The 19,417-nt window shown below is 38.7% G+C and overlaps 1 protein-coding gene across 15 annotated transcripts in view; it reads left to right on the top strand.

Annotated features, from left to right (window-relative positions):
• LOC143035894 (uncharacterized) overlaps window positions 1-19,417 on the top strand; it is a 359,986-nt gene that overhangs the window by 251,567 nt on the left and 89,002 nt on the right. For all 15 annotated transcript variants that reach the window (XR_012967338.1, XR_012967337.1, XM_076203071.1 and 12 more), the window contains one exon: window positions 16,803-16,877. Coding sequence is in view for 13 of the 15 variants with exons in the window: in XM_076203071.1 (XP_076059186.1) it covers window positions 16,803-16,877 (75 nt within the window). In the remaining 2 variants the exon portion in view is untranslated. The remainder of the gene's footprint in view (window positions 1-16,802; window positions 16,878-19,417) is intronic.

Below are 19,417 nucleotides of genomic sequence, written 5' to 3'. Positions count from 1 at the left end.
ATGAGTATTTAGATAATTGATTTTCTTTATATATAAATAAATTACAAAATGAATAGGCAGATACATACGTAGATAAATGACTACACGAGTAAGTAGGCACATGGAAAGATGAATAAATGAATCAGTGAATTGATGAGTACGTGTACCTACAAGCTTGGTGTCTAGTGAATGGTTCAATTAATCTTAATTACTAGCAAAGGGTATTGATGAAGGAAGAGGTAATGAGGAGGCAAGCAAGCAAAGGGACAGATGACGTCAGTGCCAAAGCACGCGAGAGCCAAGGAGGCGGGGGGGAGGGGGGGGGACCAGCGAAATTCGCTCCAAGTCTTTTGTCGAAAATGTGGCGAATTGCTCCCAGCTCCCCGCCGGGCAACGTGTACTTGATACACACAGAACAATTTTTTTTTTCTTTTTTTTTTCAGAACAAATGCACGCAAAGCGTGATGATTGCATTCAGTTGTGTATTTGTAAACGATCACTGGATAGAAGGTTAATGTTATTGGTAATTCATTTTGTTGGCATTAATTGTTAAAAGTTCTTAATCGTCACTGCCTCGGAGTGTCTCTGATAATCGTTAAATACATGTAGAACAAGGGACGAACAGTGGCCCGACGTATTGGTGATCACCTCAAGTCAAATATCACTTTCTGTCGTTAGAATAATTTGTCAAAACCAAGAAGAACGTGTAGAATGTGTTAATATAATGAAAGTGTTATGTGTGACTGTGTTAATACTGGGGTATCCTTGCCTCCGTAGTCAGGTGTAAAGATGGTCGCCAGTGATAGCATTCTCTGTCGAGGTGGTTTGCAGAATGCAGTAAAATCCCCCGAAAGCGCCCTCGAACTCCAAGGACAAAGTTATATGACGAATCTATGACATCATTTCCTTTTTTGGAAGATGACGTAAATTTCCGAAAATAGATAGATGACGTCACATAAAAGGTTTAGTCTTCTTTGATGTTCGAAGGCGCTTCATGGGACCATTGGACGAGACACAGAAGAGTCTATTGAGAGTTGAAAATCATGACTGAGAACCAGAGGGTTGAAACCCAACTCAATTAACCTAATAGATCCATTTTTTTAATGCCACTCACGTATTTTATTATGGCCACTGTTATGAGGTTTTATTCATCTGATGGAATGTTCTTGTAGTCAAGTTATGATTGAAGATTAACAGTAAAAAGAAATATCACTGAAGACGAACCCTGGACCGGGTTTGAAACGTCGGAATTAAATTCTTTCTACGAGGAGTCCAGCGTTTATTTTCTACTAAGCTATGGCACCTGGGCTCCAGCTATTCTGGAACAAATATATATATATATATATATATATATATATATATATATATATATATATATATATATATATATATATATATATTATGACATACATTCAAGTAAAAAAAAAAACGTGAGATGAAGGAGAAAAATATAAAACTACAGGTAGACAAGCGATCGTGTTGTGTGGGCACTGCTTTGAATCTTCAGAAATAGCCTGTGGAATCTCTCCCCAGGGCACAAGATTAGGTGTGTGATCTAATTGTGTTCTACTGTGTCACTGAATACCTCCCATCTCCCCTCCCCCACTTCCCCTCTCCCTCCCCCGTCTCACGTCCCTCCCTCTTGCCCCTCCCACCCCCAACCCAAAGGGGAGTCAAGGTGTCTTTACACCTGACTCTTACCCGGACTTCATCCAGGTGTTCTCAGGTCCCTAATCCTGTCACTGATTCCACGTTAACAGGACCCACTTGTAGCGTGATCAATATTACTTCTGTTCTGTACGGGACTTAGCCTCGAACTACAGACTCGAGACAACCGGGAGGTAATGTCACCTACTGTGTGCTTAAATATGTTATAACCTTCACGGACATATTTTGATGCCCTGTGCTACGCCTTTTTCAATCCAATATCTCTCACGTCCCGTCCACGTCCCGTCCACGTGGCCGGGACGTGGCCGGGACGTGGACGGGACGTGGCCGGGACGTACGGGACGTAGCCGGGACGTGGACGGAACGTGGACGGAACGTGGACGTCCCGTCCACGTCCCGTCCACGTCCCGTCCACGTCCCGTCCACGTTCCGTCCACGTCCCGTCCACGTCCCGTCCACGTCCCGTCCACGTCCCGTCCACGTCCCGTCCACGTCCCGTCCACGTCCCGTCCACGTCCCGTCCACGTCCCGTCCACGTCCCGTCCACGTTCCGTCCACGTCCCGTTCACGTCCCGTTCACGTCCCGTCCACGTTCCGTCCACGTCCCGTCCACGTCCCGTCCACGTCCCGTCCACGTCCCGTCCACGTTCCGTCCACGTCCCGTCCACGTCCCGTCCACGTCCCGTCCACGTCCCGTCCACGTCCCGTCCACGTCCCGTCCACGTCCCGTCCACGTCCCGTCCACGTCCCGGCCACGTCCCGTCCACGTCCCGGCCACATCCCTTCGTAAATGTTCCTTTACCTCCAAATTGTTTTATATTCCCCACGACCGTGTTACCTAATGATTTTCACGCCCTCGCTACGCCCTCCTCCTTGTGTAACGCCTAACACGGTTATACCTCACGCTATGTTTACGACTCTGTGGCTCTTCTTGACCCTGAAGCCTTTCTCGCGTCTTCCGTTAAAGGTCTTACGTGGTCTTCCCCTTTTTTCACTCCTGCGCGTGAAGAGCTCCCAGCGTCTCGTGTTGCACCTGTACACAACAATGTATTTGTTCATTGTTAACCCAATGAACTGGTTAAACTGTTCAAAGTGAGGGCAGAATGGAAACTTTCTTAGATATCTCGATGGTAGAGCTCCCAGCGTCTCGTGTTGCACCTGTACACAACAATGTATTTGTTCATTGTTAACCCAATGAACTGGTTAAACTGTTCAAAGTGAGGGCAGAATGGAAACTTTCTTAGATATCTCGATGGTAGAGCTCCCCTGTGTCTCGTGTTGCACCTGTACACAACAATGTATTTGTTCATTGTTAACCCAATGAATTGGTTAAACTGTTCAAAGTGAGGGCAGAATTGAAACTTTCTTAGATATCTCGATGGTAGAGCTCCCAGCGTCTCGTGTTGCACCTGTACACGACAATGTATTTGTTCATTGTTAACCCAATGAACTGGTTAAACTGTTCAAAGTGAGGGCAGAATGGAAACTTTCTTAGATATCTCGACGGTAGAGCTCCCCAGCGTCCCGTGTTGTACCTGCATACAACGATCTATTTGTTCATTGTTAACCCACCGAACTCGTTGAACTGTTCAAAATAAGTGCAGAATGGAAACTTTCTTAGAAAGTAGTATTAGTTCATCTTCTGCCCTGTTTTCTTAACTGTAGCTTAGTTTAGTAAACACAAACAGCCTCGTTAGGACCAGTAGGCCTGCTGTTGTTTGTTCTTCCTTTGTGTTCCCTTGTGTCTCGATGGTAGAGCATCGGCTTTGCTTCTCGTAAACCCTCGGTTCGAGTCCGAGGACGACTGTCGGGATTATTTGATTGACATCGCCGTCACTGGCGATTCTATTAGGATATATACATATAGTTTGGACTGCTCTGTAGAAATATCATTGGGAAAAAGAAATCAGAAAATCGAACTGGGGCAAAAGAAAGAACGAAGGAAATAGAGAATGAAAGAATGAAGTAAAGAAAGAGAGAAAAAGGGAAAGAAAAAGGAAAGAAAAAGTTAGAAAATGAATTCTGTAAACACTCGATAACCTCCCTACCACGACTCTCTGCCCGCCTTTCATTTGTTTATTTGAAGAATATCGATAGAACACTTTACTTTGAACACTTTTTGTAATACGAAGTTCTTGAAGACGTAGACTTTCTAATAAACGGAATACATCCATAAAAAAGAAAGAAGAAGAAAATATTAAAAATAAACATTGAAAGAAGGACATTGTTCCAAAGTCAGACTCGTGTGTGTGTGTGTGTGTGTGTGTGTGTGTGTGTGTGTGTGTGTGTGTGTGTGTGTGTGTGTGTGTGTGTGTGTGTGTGTGTGTGTGTGTGTGTGTGTGTGTGTGTGTGTGTGTGTGTGTGTGTGTGTGTGTGTGTGTGTGTATCTGTGTGTGTGTAATTCAGACGACACGTCATCCTCCGTGACGTCACACCATACCCTGTTGGTGACTGTATCAAGCGAACCAAAACAATTTCCATTTTCTTTCCTAAAGTTGCCAAGTGAGAAAGGAAATGCTGAACGAGCCGTGATACACGAAGGAGATCCACGACCCGCGGAAACGACATGACGTCACTTGATACTATTCTAACAAACGTAATTCTTAGAATGAACGTTGGTACGGGATCCTATCCATGGTTGAATAAGTTGTTAGTTGTTATGGATGTTGTCCTGACGATATCGTATGTAGTGTACACACACACACACACACACACACACACACACACACACACACACACACACACACACACACACACACACACACACACACACACACACACACACACACACACTGTATATATATATATATATATATATATATATATATATATATATATATATATATATATGTATATATATATGTATATACACATACGATATACTTGGGGACTGAAAAGAGGAGTGATGGTAGGAGGGAAGTTCTATCTGATATAGAAGAGCTAAACTGTGTTTATTAGCGTTTTCAGCACGATAGAACAGTTTACAGAATTTATAACAAAATCTCGAATTACCTTCACTGTTACGCATTCTCAAGAACCTCAGAGAATACTGGGCTATGAACGATGCCAGAATATTTACATAAGCACTTTGCTATTTTGTGTCTCGCTGACTTGAAATAGTATATATATCAAAATACCTTTTCGTACGACTACGCCAACAACTCACAGCGAGCGAACGTCTAGAACTATGAGTCTCAGTGCAACCACCGAATCTAGCAATACCCTTGTTGGAAAACGAGAGAATTGTGATACAATGAAAGTAAATCGATTCCTTCGGCTTGGTGACCTACTGTGTTTTGTTGGTCTTTTCGTGAAAAACTTGGGAGGAAGAAGGGTCTCGATCAGGCGGTAATACGTTCAGTCCCGTGGTCGCCATACTCTTGAAGAAAATCATGTGCTTCTAGTCAGAGTAAAAGCTTTGAAATATGTCGTGTTGATTAACAATGATAATGATAATAATACTAATGATAAGAATGATAGTAACATTAATAATAATGATAATAATGATAATGATAATAATCGTGATAAAAATCATAATGATAATAATGGCAATCATAATAGTAATAGTAATAATGATAATAATCGTGATAAAATCATAATGATAATAATGGCAATTATAATGATAATAGTAATAGGAATAATGATATTGGTAATTACAATAGTAATAAGGATACGGATATCGTCGTCATTATAATTGTTGTTTTATTATTATTATTATTATTATTATTTTTATCATTATCATTATCATTATTATTATTATTATGTCGTTGTCATTATCATTATTATTATGGTATTATTATCACTATTAGGAAAATAATGAAGGGAAAATAGATAAAGTACAAGAAATGATAATCGCTATTAAAGAAAATTTTATTTTAATTCAAACGCGAATAACTTCGTCTTCGTCTTCCTATCTTCGGCCTCACGTTTTCTTATCTCACGGCCCGCGCCTCGCCTCTCTCACGCCACATATCTCACGTCACACATCTCACGCCCCTTCACCTCACGTCTGACGTTCCACAGGTCTCGTTCATGTCTCTTTCAATTTCTATTTCAATCTAGGCTTACCGAAGTACCGCATAACCTTGGCTTGTTTACTTTTTGTGGGGGGAAAGTTACATCGTCTTCGCGTCTTCTCCTGTTTCTCGTTGATAAACTTTCACGCTTTTATATCAAACCATTTTCACCACTATTGACAAAAATTTTTGATCGGTCTTCGTCAGGCTATTTTATTCAGTTGAGGGGTTTAAACTGGACAAATTTAGATTTAAGAAGGAAATAGGCAAGAATTGGTTTACTAATTGGGTGGTTAACGAATGGAATAGACTTAGTAACCATGTAGTGAGTGCTGAAACTATCAATTGTTTTAAGAAACGGTTAGACAACTTCATGGATGGGAATGACAGGTGGTAATGGACATGGAACTGCTTAATGTAGGCTTTATGGTCTCTTGCAGTCTCCTTCATTCTTATATTTTTATGTTCGATGTCCCCTTATTAGCCAAGGTGTTACATGCCGACAGGAGACCTTTTGGTCTATATCATGGTCGGATGCGAAAAAAATATAATAATGATAAATAAATAAATGAATAAATAAAAACTATAATAAAGTAAATAATGATAAATAGAAAATAGAATAAATGCATAGGTAGTTAAGTGCCTCCTTGCGTAATCTTTTACCTTTAAGGTTCCTCGTGTTCCTTGTAACACTGTATTCACCTCCTGTACGTGTCTTCACTGTCTCCTATGAGTCATCTTGTCTTTGTCTTCCGCCCCGTTTTCTTTTTTCTTCTTTTTCTTTCTTGAATTCTTTCCTTATCTTGTGCACCCCCTGGGCAAACCCCAGCATCACCTGTAGAGATGATGTTCTGTGTTGGAGTTCCAAGTCTTAGATTCGATGATCTCACACGTATTACTGTATAGTAAAGACCCCAGTCTATGCTATGAGATATAGAAACTTTAGAAATATTCCCTCTGTCGTTCCGTATGTATTTTGTTTCTGTACACAATAGCTTCATTATGATAAGTTTACCCAAAGAAAATTGTTCTTATGTGTAATATTTAGAGCAAGTAATATTTACGATGTTTTGAAATATCGTGGGTCAAGTTTATATGTCCACAGTAGTACACAAATCACTTGGCATAAATGGTCAACAGCTACCCTCTTCCTACGCCAAGAACCTTCCTCAGAGCACCCTGGCCCCGATTTGGGACATCTCCCCTTGCCCTGAAGGTTAGGTACACATAATTAAGCCTCAGATACCCCGACGCCATTTCTTGCCAATCCTTATTTATTCAAAATTTTGCTACTGCGAACCTCCACCTCTTCTCCTTCAGCCTCTTCTTCCTCCTCTCCTCCTCCACTACGTTTATCTTCTTCCTTTTGTTTTGGATTCTGCTTCGGGACGAGACTGAGAAAGTCGACCGAGAGTTTTACAACAGATTTATTACCGAAGCCTTGGTTGTGTGTCTTATATGAGCGTCAATAAATCTCGAAGAGTCATGGGGGAGAATGGACCATAACTCAAGGTTAGGTCAACTTAAAGAAATAAGGAAGATGATATCAAACGCTTGTGTGTACTCACTACACCTCGGAACGATGCCATATTCATCATGGTCATATATGTATATATATATATATATATATATATATATATATATATATATATGTGTGTGTGTGTGTGTGTGTGTGTGTGTGTGTGTGTGTGTGTGTGTGTGTGTGTGTGTGTGTGTGTTCTTTTTTTATTACCGTGTTGTTTTCTGGTTCTTCTTCCTCTTCTTCGACCATGTGGTCTCAGCTCCCCATGCGGCGGATGAAGAAGAAGAAGAGGAAGAAGAAAGAAAAGAAGAAGAAGAAGAAGAAGAAGAAAGAGGATATTGGGGTGGGGTTACTTTGAACAAAGAAAACGTACTGATAAAAACTGTTATTACAAAGGTTACTTTTTGAAGAAAAAAAATGTATGTATATATATATATATATATATATATATATATATATATATATATATATGTATATAAATCTATGTATGTATGTATGTATGTATGTATGTATGTATGTATGTATGTATGCCTGTATGTACGTATGTATGTATACTCTTCTATACGTTCCCTAGTTCATCAGAGCCGAGAGACCATACCTCACAACCAATACTCATTCACGGACAAAACATTTATCTTACATTAACTTTTTTATTCCTACTTACGAGTTTTTCCAGAGCAGACTAAAACAAAAAACGAAAACCGGAAAGTGTTAATTACATCTACGCCAGGTTTCCCCTCTTGCAACGGCTCTCTTTGACCCGGCAAGCCACCATCACATCTCCCGTTTTCTTCTTCGCTTAACCGTTTTCCTCAAGAGATGTCGCCACTCGCTCTACCTGCCACCCGTGCTCTGTGACCATTTCCTGTTCTTTCTCGCTTGGTCGGGGCTTGGCAGTGCCAAGGTTCGCAAATTTAGAGACAAGTGATTCATACAAGAGGAGTAACGTTGAGAAGTGTGTGTGTGTGTGTGTGTGTGTGTGTGTGTGTGTGTGTGTGTGTGTGTGTGTGTGTGTGTGTGTGTGTGTGTGTGTGTGTGTGTGTGTGTGATTGTGTGTGTGTGATTCACCATGGTCTTGAATCACGTGTTGGACTCGTGATCGACAGCTATTTCTCTCCCGAAAGAGAGCTTAGAGCTCATATATGTCTGTGTGTCTGTATCTGTGCTTGTGCGTACGTGTGTGTATTTGTCTATATATCTGTTCGTTTTTGTACAAATAAGAAGAAAAAAATCACTCGAATGGTAATTACTTAGGGAAAGCAATATCAAATTTGGAATAAAATAAAATTATTGGAGAGGAATAGGAAACACTATATAAGGACTGTTAGGAGTACAAAGTTTCAGTCGTTTTAGCTTTCTCAAACACAAGAAGAAATAATTTGTACATTTCTAATAAGCAGACCTTTACACCATAAATACAGACTTTCTCGTATAATTTAGCTCATCCTTATAAGTAGATCTTTGTCATTTTCATACAAATGTTGATGATACAGAATCTACTTTTTTCTTGTCAATGTAATTTTTTCGTTATTACTTAAGTGCTGGTTATAGAAAGGCATAGCTCTCTACCTAAGCATACTAAGGCAATTAATGATATGATACATATGTATCATATCACATATCTGATTCGTTTAATGTGTGAGTATGAATTTTTGTTCTTTCATATTCATGTGTTTGTATGTTCTGTTATGTTTAATTTATTTTGTTTGAATGGTAGGACCACTTTTTGTTATTTAACAACTCCCAGTGACGTCATTGGCGTCATTAGACGGCTGTAGTTAAGGTCAGGGTGGCAACTTTAAGGTCGTTCCTTGTTAGAGGAGTGATGCGTTTACCAAACAGTCGAAACTCTCGTGGCGGTCTCTTTCTCTTTCTCTCTTTCTCTCTTTCCCCCCTCCCCCCTCTCTCTTTTTCTCTTTCCCCCCTCCCCCCTCTCTCTCTATCTCTCTATCTCTCTCCCTGTCTCTCACTCTGTCTCTCTGTCTGTCTCTCTCTCTCTTTCTCTCTTTAACTCTAACTCTCTTTAATTCTCTCTCTCTTTTTTCTTTGCCTGTCTGTCTGTCTTCTGTCTGTCTCTCTCTCTCTCTCTCTCTCTCTCTCTCTCTCTCTCTCTCTCTCTCTCTCTCTCTCTCTCTCTCTCTCTCTCTCTCTCTCTCTCTCTCGTGAGCTTTTCTCTTTAATAGGATATCACGAAGACAAGGACAAGACTTTCGTCTCTTGAATTCCTTCTTTTCGAAATCGAAAAATAATATTTTTTGCTCCACTTTGCTTCATGAATGCATTTTTCATGCGCCTCAGGAGTCTGTTTATGAGCCACAAACCTCATTAAGCAAAACTTTTTTCACTATTTTATATTTTATTTTACTTTGTAATAACTAGTTTAACAGGTATAGGACAGTATCTGCTTGAACGTTTATTTAGAAAATAAGTATATTCCAACTTGACGTTTTGCATTAGAAATATTAGAAAATTTCTCTCGAAAGCTGTAAGGTATAGTCGTATTTTTTTTTATTAATTGTAGTTTGATTTATGAGTTTTTTATTATAGTTATCTGGAAAAATCCACAAAGAATGGGATGAAAATTAAGAAAGTCTACGGGAGAAGACTTACCTTTTTGGATGTGCATTGAAGAAAATGGAAACGTTAAGGGGTGGCTATAAACATTTATAATGATAGATTTTGTTTTTTATTTACTTATTTATTCATTTACTTATTTTAATTGATTAGCCTATTTATTTATCTATTTATTCATTTGATTATTTATTCACTTACGGTACTTTTTCATTCATTTACTTGTTTTTTTTAACAAAAGAACGTAACCACAAGTTTAGACCGTTGTATTGAAAGATAATAAACAGTACACCAAAAAACCTACGTGTGCGTGCGTGTGTGTGTGTGTGTGTGTGTGTGTGTGTGTGTGTGTGTGTGTGTGTGTGTGTGTGTGTGTGTGTGTGTGTGTGTGTGTGTGTGTGTGTGTGTGTGTGTGTGTGTGTGTGTGTGTGTGTGTGTGTGTGTGTGTGTGTGTGTGTGTGTATGCGTGTGGGTGTCTTAGCTCTCTTCCATGAAGGTAATAGCTGTCGATCACGAGTATAGCATATGGTCCAAGACCATTGTGAACCACAGGTACACACACACACACACACACACACACACACACACACACACACACACACACACACACACACATGCGAATCAAACGCGACTACATATCTACACAAATATACTTGTAGAGTTTTATGTACAGTACACATATACAAGTGTATAATGCGCACGTATTCATAATGTGTAAATATAAATAGATGCATGAAAGGGAGTCCATTGCGAGCAGCACAAGGAAGTAGAGAGGGCGTCACAGAAGGAATGACACAGTGCTACAAATAGAATCAGCACTTTGGCAGTGTTGCCAGTGCACCTCCATTGGTGATGCTATTTGAACTACCTACCACAATTTCCCCTTCACCTCCCCCCTTCAACACCACTGATCATAACACCTCAGCCAATCACCACCATTCTCTCAGCATCACCATCATTTCCCCCTTCCCCTCCCCCTTCAACACCACTGATCATAACACCTCGGCCATCACCACCATTCTCTCAGCATCACCATCATTTCCCCTTTACCCCCCTTCAACACCACTGATCATAACACCTCAGCCATCAACACCATTCTCTCAGCATCATATTCATTTCCCCTTCCCCTCCCCCTTCAACACCACTGATCATAACACTTCGGCCATCACCACCATTCTCTCAGCATCGCCATCATTTCCCCTTCCCCTCCCCCCTTCAACACCACTGATCATAACACCTCAGCCAATCACCACCATTCTCTCATCACCACCACCACGGAAGCCTTGTTTACAGACCTCTGCATCACCATTTGTCCCCTACTAAGCTTTCATCTCTTGTTTAGATCCAGTGCCCTCGGGCATAAATCTGTCTTAGCTCTCGTATATATATCATTTTGAAGGTCATCTTTTTTAATCAGTTTGGTAATGACAGACTCTATTACCGCGTTCTTCATCATTCTTTTCTTCCCTGAGGACAGATTTAACTTTGTCTTCATGCTCACTAGCCCCTTACATTGAAGACTCAAGTTAACTGAAACCTTTTAACCCATAAAAACTTTAGGCACAAAACAGGGAGTGGGATACAATATACCTACTACCTGTGGGCTTAAATTTACCTTAAAATTATTAATTGTAATACATGAAGTTGCCTTTATAGGAAGTTTGTTCCATTTTCGTAAGTTACGCCCACGTTAGTATCTATCATCATAAAGTATCAAACTAACCTCTCTCTCTCTCTCTCTCTCTCTCTCTCTCTCTCTCTCTCTCTCTCTCTCTCTCTCTCTCTCTCTCTCTCTCTCTCTCTCTCTCTCTCTCACTCACTCATGTATCTCTCTCTCTCCCGTGTCTTTCTCTCTTTCTCTAAGTGTGTGTGAATGTATGTATGTATGTATATGTATGTATGCATGTGTGCATGTAATGTATGTATGTCTGTGTGTATGTATATAAATGTATGTATGTAATGTATGTATGTATGTATGTATGTATGTATGTATATCTATCTGTCTATATACATCTATCTATCTGTCTCTCTTTCTTCTTTCCCTAAGACTATCCTTTGCCTCAACACCCGCCCCACCAGCAAACACTCTCCCGGCGACCCCCCGCGGCCATTTTCGGAGCCTCCGCTTGGCCGACACGCATTCGCACTTCTTCCCGATACAGCAGACAAGAGCACCGAGCTCCTAACCAACGCCTCTGGTGCTAAAACAAGAACAAGTCTCTGTACAGAATTTTTTTGACTCACGTCTGATTGATAAGACATCGGGATCTTAGAGCCTTCAATGCAATTTTTTTTTTTTTTAATCAACAAAATTAGTTCCTATGTTGCCTTCCAAGTTAGGTAAAGGTCATCATCACTCGTGGAGATAATAAGTCGAGGTTAGTCTTCTTCATCCTGGGTTCTCCCCTCAACTGAATGAGATAGTCTGGTTTGATCGGGAGAGGAAATGTAAAGAACGTCCTTTCTCCGAATTAGATACATCTTTCCTTCATTATCCCTTTCAATAAAAGATCTGACAACCCGGCATTTAATTGTAATTGGATAGGATAGTGGTAGCAGTAGTGTTAGTTCATCTTCTGCCCTGTTTTCTTAACTGTAGCTTATTTTAGTAAACGCAAACAGCCTCGTTAGGGCAAGGAGGCCTGCTGTTGTTTGTTCTTCCTTTGTGTTCTTTTATATTTTCGTACGAAATCACCACGCTTTAATCTACTAAGTTTAATACGTTTCTCCCTGGTGAACGAATTATAATGTATGATCTCCGCCTTTCACATCATATGCTAACAAGTGGTTGCCATGGAGACGGTAGAAAATAGTCTGGGTGGGAGCCAGCATATAAGAGAAGACATCTTAGGCTCCTCGTGTCAACTCCTCTTCAGTATGCAGAGTATAAACCTTTTCGTTTGGGCGAGCCGGGTTGTGTGTGGTCGTTGCGGTGGTGTGTGGGGCGGGGCGGTCCTAGTTTAACCAAATAACTTGGAATTTCATGAAACAAAATTAATCAAAGACGGAATGGGCTGATGGTGTTTATCGAAAAGTTGTCAAGATTTTAACTTTGAAAGAATTTCCTTTTGCTTAAATCATAGGGGCATTGTTTAAGACAAAATCTACAATTTGTGTCACTATGTCTTTCCAAATGAATATATATATATATATATATATTACCTGACATTAACCAAAGAAAAGCACATAAAATATGTCACCATTATGCAGAGATTAAGTTACTTGTTTTTGTCTTTTGCCATCGATTTGATAATATCTCATATGTGTTTATCAGAAGAAGGCTCGCCGCGTTTGCCAAAATCCTTTGCTTCTTTAACTGATGTTTATAACTGTCAACCCATTTATTCTGCAACACGTCTATCCTTTTAATGTCTTTTATTTATGAACATATTTTCCACCTGTCAAAACAATGTATTAATCAATAGAAAAAATATGTTGCTGTCAATTTATGTGATTTTGAGAAGGTATATACGCCTATGGAAGCCGTGGTTCTCGTAATTTCTTGTTTGACGCGTTCGTTTTATTCCGTCAATCGTTATTTTATTCACAAAAAAAGAAAAGAAAAGAAAATCTTTAAACAGAGTGCCATAAGCTGTGTTGATATATTTTACTTATATTCTATTTGAAACTTGTATGTTATTCTTTTAATCATCAAGATATTCTATTCAATCGAAAAGAAATCTTTAAGCAGAGCCAAAAACTGTCTCGATATATTTTGGTTGTACATGACAATCATAAGTTATTATTATTATTATTATTATTATTTTTTTTTTTTTTGCGATTTTATTGATTTTTGGAAGATCTTCCCGTGGGAAAGGTTTAATAACATAAGAATGGAGGAGACTGTAAGGGACCATAAGGCCTACACTAGGTAGTTCCATGTCCCTGTTACTGGCAGGTTTATAATTTGGCATTTTTCTCCACCGCTTTAGTACGATAATGTCCCCAAGCATAGAAACGCTGGTTACTGCCAACAAACTACTTACCTCAGAAGTGCCAAGATGACGAATAGAATAGTTTGGCGTAAACATAATAAATGATAAATATCTTTTGGTCCATAAGAGGTTCTTTAAGGTTGACGTAGATGCCCTTCTTCCAGAAACTTATACTCGTTGTACCTTCCAGCTTCTCTACCTAATGCTTAGACCCAATAATATTTTTCTGTGGCGACATCTGCTGTTCACTACAGTACACTTACCCTCTCCAACACGTAGACAAGAACTGGTTTACCAACAAGGTGATTAACGAATGGAATAGACTTATTAACCATGTCAGTGAGCGCTGAAATAATTGGTTGTTTAAAGACAAGATGAGATAATTTTATGGATAGGGATGACATGTTGCAAGGGACATGGAACTGCCTAGTATAGCCTTATGGTATTTTGCAACCTCCCCCATTCATATATTCTTATCTGATCTTGTTTTGGAAACCATTAATCCATTGGAAACATTTTTTTTTTTTTTTTTTTTTTTTTAATATGTCGATAAGATGAAGCTTAGACTCTTCGCATCAATCAGGACTATTCAGAACCTCTTTAAGCGTTGGTTTATTTTCTTTTCTTTGCTCGTGTTGGCTTAAGGAGAGACTCAGCACCATCAATCACTGAGCAAAATAGTCTTCCTTGTATGCTGAGAGCTCGGTGGTAGATGACCAACATATGGTGTGCCATTGGATAAGAGTAGTAAATGCTTAAAGATGTTTATCTTAGGTCAACTGAATTGATATATATATATATATATATACATATATAAATATATATATATATATATATACATATATATATGTTTACATATATATATATATATATATATATATATATATATACATTCATTCATTTATTTGTGTGTGTGTGTGTGTGTGTGTGTGTGTGTGTGTGTGTGTGTGTGTGTGTGTGTGTGTGTGTGTGTGTGTGTGTGTGTGTGTGTGTGTGTGTGTGTGTGCTGTATACATATTCATAACTATATGCTATCTTTAATATCAATCACTTATTCTTCAACCTTCTCATTACTTACGAGCAGGGAGCACCCTCACGTAGAAATTCAATAAATTCGTCTGAAGAACAAACCAATGCCGGGCACTCTTTTGACTTATAATCTTGATCTATCTCGTCTAAATTAATCCTGTAAGGTCGGCATTCATCTCAGTGTTTATTCTGGCTGCCGCAAGGTGTTTTTGTTCGCAACTTCAAAGGTCTGATGTCCTTGAAAGCGAACCACAAAACTTCAAACTTTATGAATTTGATTCGAAAAATGGGCTCCCTCTACTCTGCTTATTTTTCCTGTGGAGATCGTCTTCAATCTGCACCTGCTTCGTTTTAGTAGGCGTCCGGCGTAGGTAGATCGCGTTGCGTTGTTCCTCCTCCTGTTTGTCCTATACTTAATCTCCTTTTTCTTCTCTGTGATTCTTTTCCTCTTCTTCTTTTTCTTTATCCTCTTCATCTTTTTGGTCTACTTCTTAGTGGTCTTTTCTTCTTCTTCTTCTTCTTCTTCTTCTTCTTCTTCTTCTTCTTCTTCTTCTTCTTCTTCTTCCTCTTCTTCCTCTTCTTCTTCTTCTTCTTCTTCTTCCTCTTCTTCTTCTTCTTCTTCTTCTTCCTCTTCTTCTTCTTCTTCTTCTTCTTTCTCTTCCTCTCCCTCTTCTTCCTCTTCCTCTTCTTCTTCTTCTTCTTCTTCTTCTTCTTCTTCTTCTTCTTCTTCTTCTTCTTCTTCTTCTTCTTCTTCTTCTTTCTTTTTCTTCTTCTTTTTCTTTTTCTTTTTCTTTTTCTTTTTTGTCTTCGGCTTCTTCGTTATCCTCCTCTTCTTTTTCTTCTTCTCTTTCTTCTTTTTCTTTATCATTTTTCTCTTTTATCTTCTTTTTTTCCCCTTCCCTCTTCTTCCTCATCTTCATCTACTCTTTCGTTGTCTTCATCTTAGCTTTGACTCTGGAAATTGACTCTCCAGTTTTGTTCTGTCTATCGCCGGATGATTTTATACAGAAAAAGGAAACCACACAGTCAAAAGGTTAATGTATCTCAGTTAAATTTTTAACTGCAGATTGCTTTGTATTCACTGATCTACTTATCTATGCACTTAGTCATTCATTCGTTTAGATGGAGGCTTTTGCAAGAAGATAATATATATATATATATATATATATATAATATATATATTATATATATATATATATGTATGTATATATATATATGTATATATATATATATATATATATATATATATATATATTGAAAACTCCAATAAAAAGGGTAATTTATTCAGAAATCATATGTAAAAACTCCGTAGACTTTTCACACATAGTGGAGATCCGTCATGTTATAAAGATACTTATTTCTTTATCGAGAAATCTGTGGCTGATATAAATAACCACTTGTGTCCTGTTTGTGTTGAAGAATTAATTAATGTGTTTTTGTGGTTTCTTTACTTTACTGAGTTCAGTGGAAATATATATTCGTAATACTTAAGGAGTTTTTTCTTTAAATGTATAGATTTAGTATGAATGCCACGATTTACTTTTTAGTTTCTTTATCTTCCTAGCTCAATTGCATTTTTTATTTACCAATCAACCTTAAACCCTCTTTCTATTTCGAATATTACTTTGTAAGTCTTGTTCCTTGATAACTAAAGATCTGTTTCCTTGATGTTACACATTATGTGTATGTTTGTGGGTGTGTTCATGTACGTGTTTGCGTGTGTGTGTCTTTTTTTTACCATTAACCATCATAAAACCATAGAAATAGATATCACTGAATTTCATAAATACCAGTTATATTTGATTCCCTCATACTCATCTCAAATTTTATTTTTTATTTTTATTTCAGGCGTTCACACATTATGTATATATGTGTGCGTGTGTGCATGTACGCGTTTGAGTGTGTGTGTGTGTGTGTGTGAGTCTTTCTTTTACCATTACCCATCATAAAACCATAGGACAAAATATCACTGCATTTCATAAATCCTAGTTATATTTGATTCCCTTACTCGCCTCGATTTTTTTTTTTTTTTAATTCTCGCATACTCATATTTATTTTTCCTTTTTCTTTTTTTTATTTCAGGCGTTGGTCGATCCCGTTGTGGTGAAAGGAGTGAATATCGTCGACGTTCAAGATTCTGACAAACTTAACCAGCTGGTAAGTACCACACAACATTGATTCAAACCTTCCCCTGTGCAAAGATAGTTTCTGCATGACTTCCAGTTTGATTAGAATGAGTGTTTTATGATTGGCAGAAAATGGGTTATCTTTCTTTTTACTCTTTGCTGTGTTGTTCATGAAGATCATAAAAGAGTATTGAAAGGAATTATAATTGCTTCCCATGCTGGAAAACAAAGAATACTTGGCCTTCGACGAGGAACACAAAGCCTTTAACAATACACCTTTGATATGTTCTTATAAAGAGACAATTTGTTCTCAATACTGATAATGATATTGTTATCCAAAAGCACTTTGTCGAAGAAATCCGTGGTCTTCCAAATGCACTAAAAGATGTTACAGAAGTTCTTCTTAATTGAATCCACTATGATATGTAGTCAGTAACAGTTGCAAAATTACAATAAGGCAATAGTTTCTGTTGGAGTTTTTCCCTTTTCTTTATTTTTTCTTGATTTTTTTCTTTGCCAACTATGGATAGTGTATACTCACGAGGGTCTTTGTGTCTGTATAGTAACGCGTTCTAAAGTTTTCTGTTTGCGACACGGTCAAACCCTGGACCATTACTATTTGTGCACATTCCAAGGTAGTTACACAACATACAAGGTTAGAACAAATACCCCCATAGTCTTCTGGGTTTTTTTTCCTCAGTTAAGGATTGTTTTTTGTAGTCTTGTGCAGTCTTAGATCGTATGCCCGTCTATGAACTATGGGAGAGAAATATATTGCGTGTTCTTGTGTGTTTGAGCGTTTACGCGTATAGCTTCGTGCGGTCCTTTGCCAAGAAAGCTAGATGAGTCATTGCCATTAAACTCTCTCTTTTCTTATCTTTCAAACTGATCACTGCTCTCTCTCTCTCTCTCTCTCTCTCTCTCTCTCTCTCTCAATCTATCTATCGAACGACGACGATGACGACAACAACAACAACAACAACAGCAACAACAGCAACATCAGCAACAGCAGCAATAGCAGCAACAGCAGCAGCAGCAGCAGCAGCAGCAGCAGCAGCAACAACAACAACAACAACAACAACAACAACAACAACAACAACAACAACAACAACAACAACAACAACAACAACAACAACAACAACAACAACAACAACAACAACAACAACAACAACAACAACAGAGGTTTTGTGGGGAGAGGGCAATGAGGTGTTTGTATCCAATTGTTTTCTTCCAAATTCGTCACACGGAATCAGCTGTTACGCCCCGTGGTGACAGATCTGACAGCTGCATTGAATCAAATACAGTTCCGAAGACATCAGCAAAAGTCATTGAGGTCCGTAATAAGCTATAATGGATGAACTCAGTCGGCACAGATACAAATGCCATTCTTAGAAGTTTCTATAATTTTTTTTTTTATTTAGATGTCGTTTAACCTCTTCCTAATAATGGTACACTCAGATATATTTTTTTCGTTTAAGTAATGATGTTTTATTCTGTTAAGAGTTACTCAGGAGAGTGGGAGGGGGGGTTTGATGTCTCTAAGGACGTTTTTTGTATTTCCTTCAACACGATTATGGACCGTATATCGTGATTTTCTTTATTTCACTACAGACTGTTTTATTTAGTTTGAAAAAGGTTTTAAGAACGTCTACCATATCTTGTTTTGGCAAGGGGAATATCTATAGTTTATTGTCTTCTTCTTCTTCTTCCTCTTCTTTTATTCTTCTTCTTTTCTTCTTCTTCCGTTTCTTCTTCCTCTTCCTCTTCCTCTTCATCTTCCTCTTCCTCTTCTTCTTCCTTATTTTTCCTCGAGGAACTGTCTTTGTTAAAGAAACAAAGAGTTGGTGTGGTCCTATCAGGTCTGACGTCATAGAATAGAATCTGCGTCTCAAGCCACCTTTAGCTTTGTGTGTGTGTGTGTGTGTGTGTGTGTGTGTGTGTGTGTGTGTGTGTGTGTGTGTGTGTGTGTGTGTGTGTGTGTGTGTGTGTGTGTGTGTGTGTGTAGGAGAGACTAAACAAAGTCATTGCTGAAAAGTAATGCTTTATCTCTGATTTAACTTTACGACCATTCATTGAACCAGTCCAGTTCACGTAGTCGTCAGGGCAGACGACATGACGTCATATCCTGAGAAGAGAGGGCAAGATGGCGCTGCAAGAAATCAGTGTATTAGACCAAGTGGAAGGCAGATGGCGATAGGCTGGCGCAGGGGGACTGACAGATGGTTTGAGCCCGAGACGGAAGTTGACGGTTGAATAGACAGGGTTGAAAGGTAAACACAAGAGTTGTAGAGGGACGTTCAGTGATTCTGTTCTGTCCCAGCTTGTGAATTTGATTATCGATAAAGAAAAACACTCACGCTGGTTAGTACATTATATATATCTATATAAACCAGTGGTCTTATATCAAAGGCTTTTTTTTCATAAGTTACATCCCAATAATGTAATACGATCTGAAAGTTGTATAAGATTTGGGAACTACTACGACTTTGAGGGCGATTAGGTTTTGTTTAGCTCTCTTGGGGTCTCGGGGAAGAGAGTGAGAGCGGTTAAGAAGGCTCTTGACAAGTGAAG

The sequence above is a fragment of the Oratosquilla oratoria genome, chromosome 19 (genome assembly GCF_046742065.1).
Source record: "Oratosquilla oratoria isolate Oo_2021 chromosome 19, ASM4674206v1, whole genome shotgun sequence".
NCBI lineage: Eukaryota > Metazoa > Arthropoda > Malacostraca > Stomatopoda > Squillidae > Oratosquilla > Oratosquilla oratoria.
Note: the sequence above shows the minus strand (reverse complement) of the source record. Positions and strands in the feature narration are given on the sequence as shown.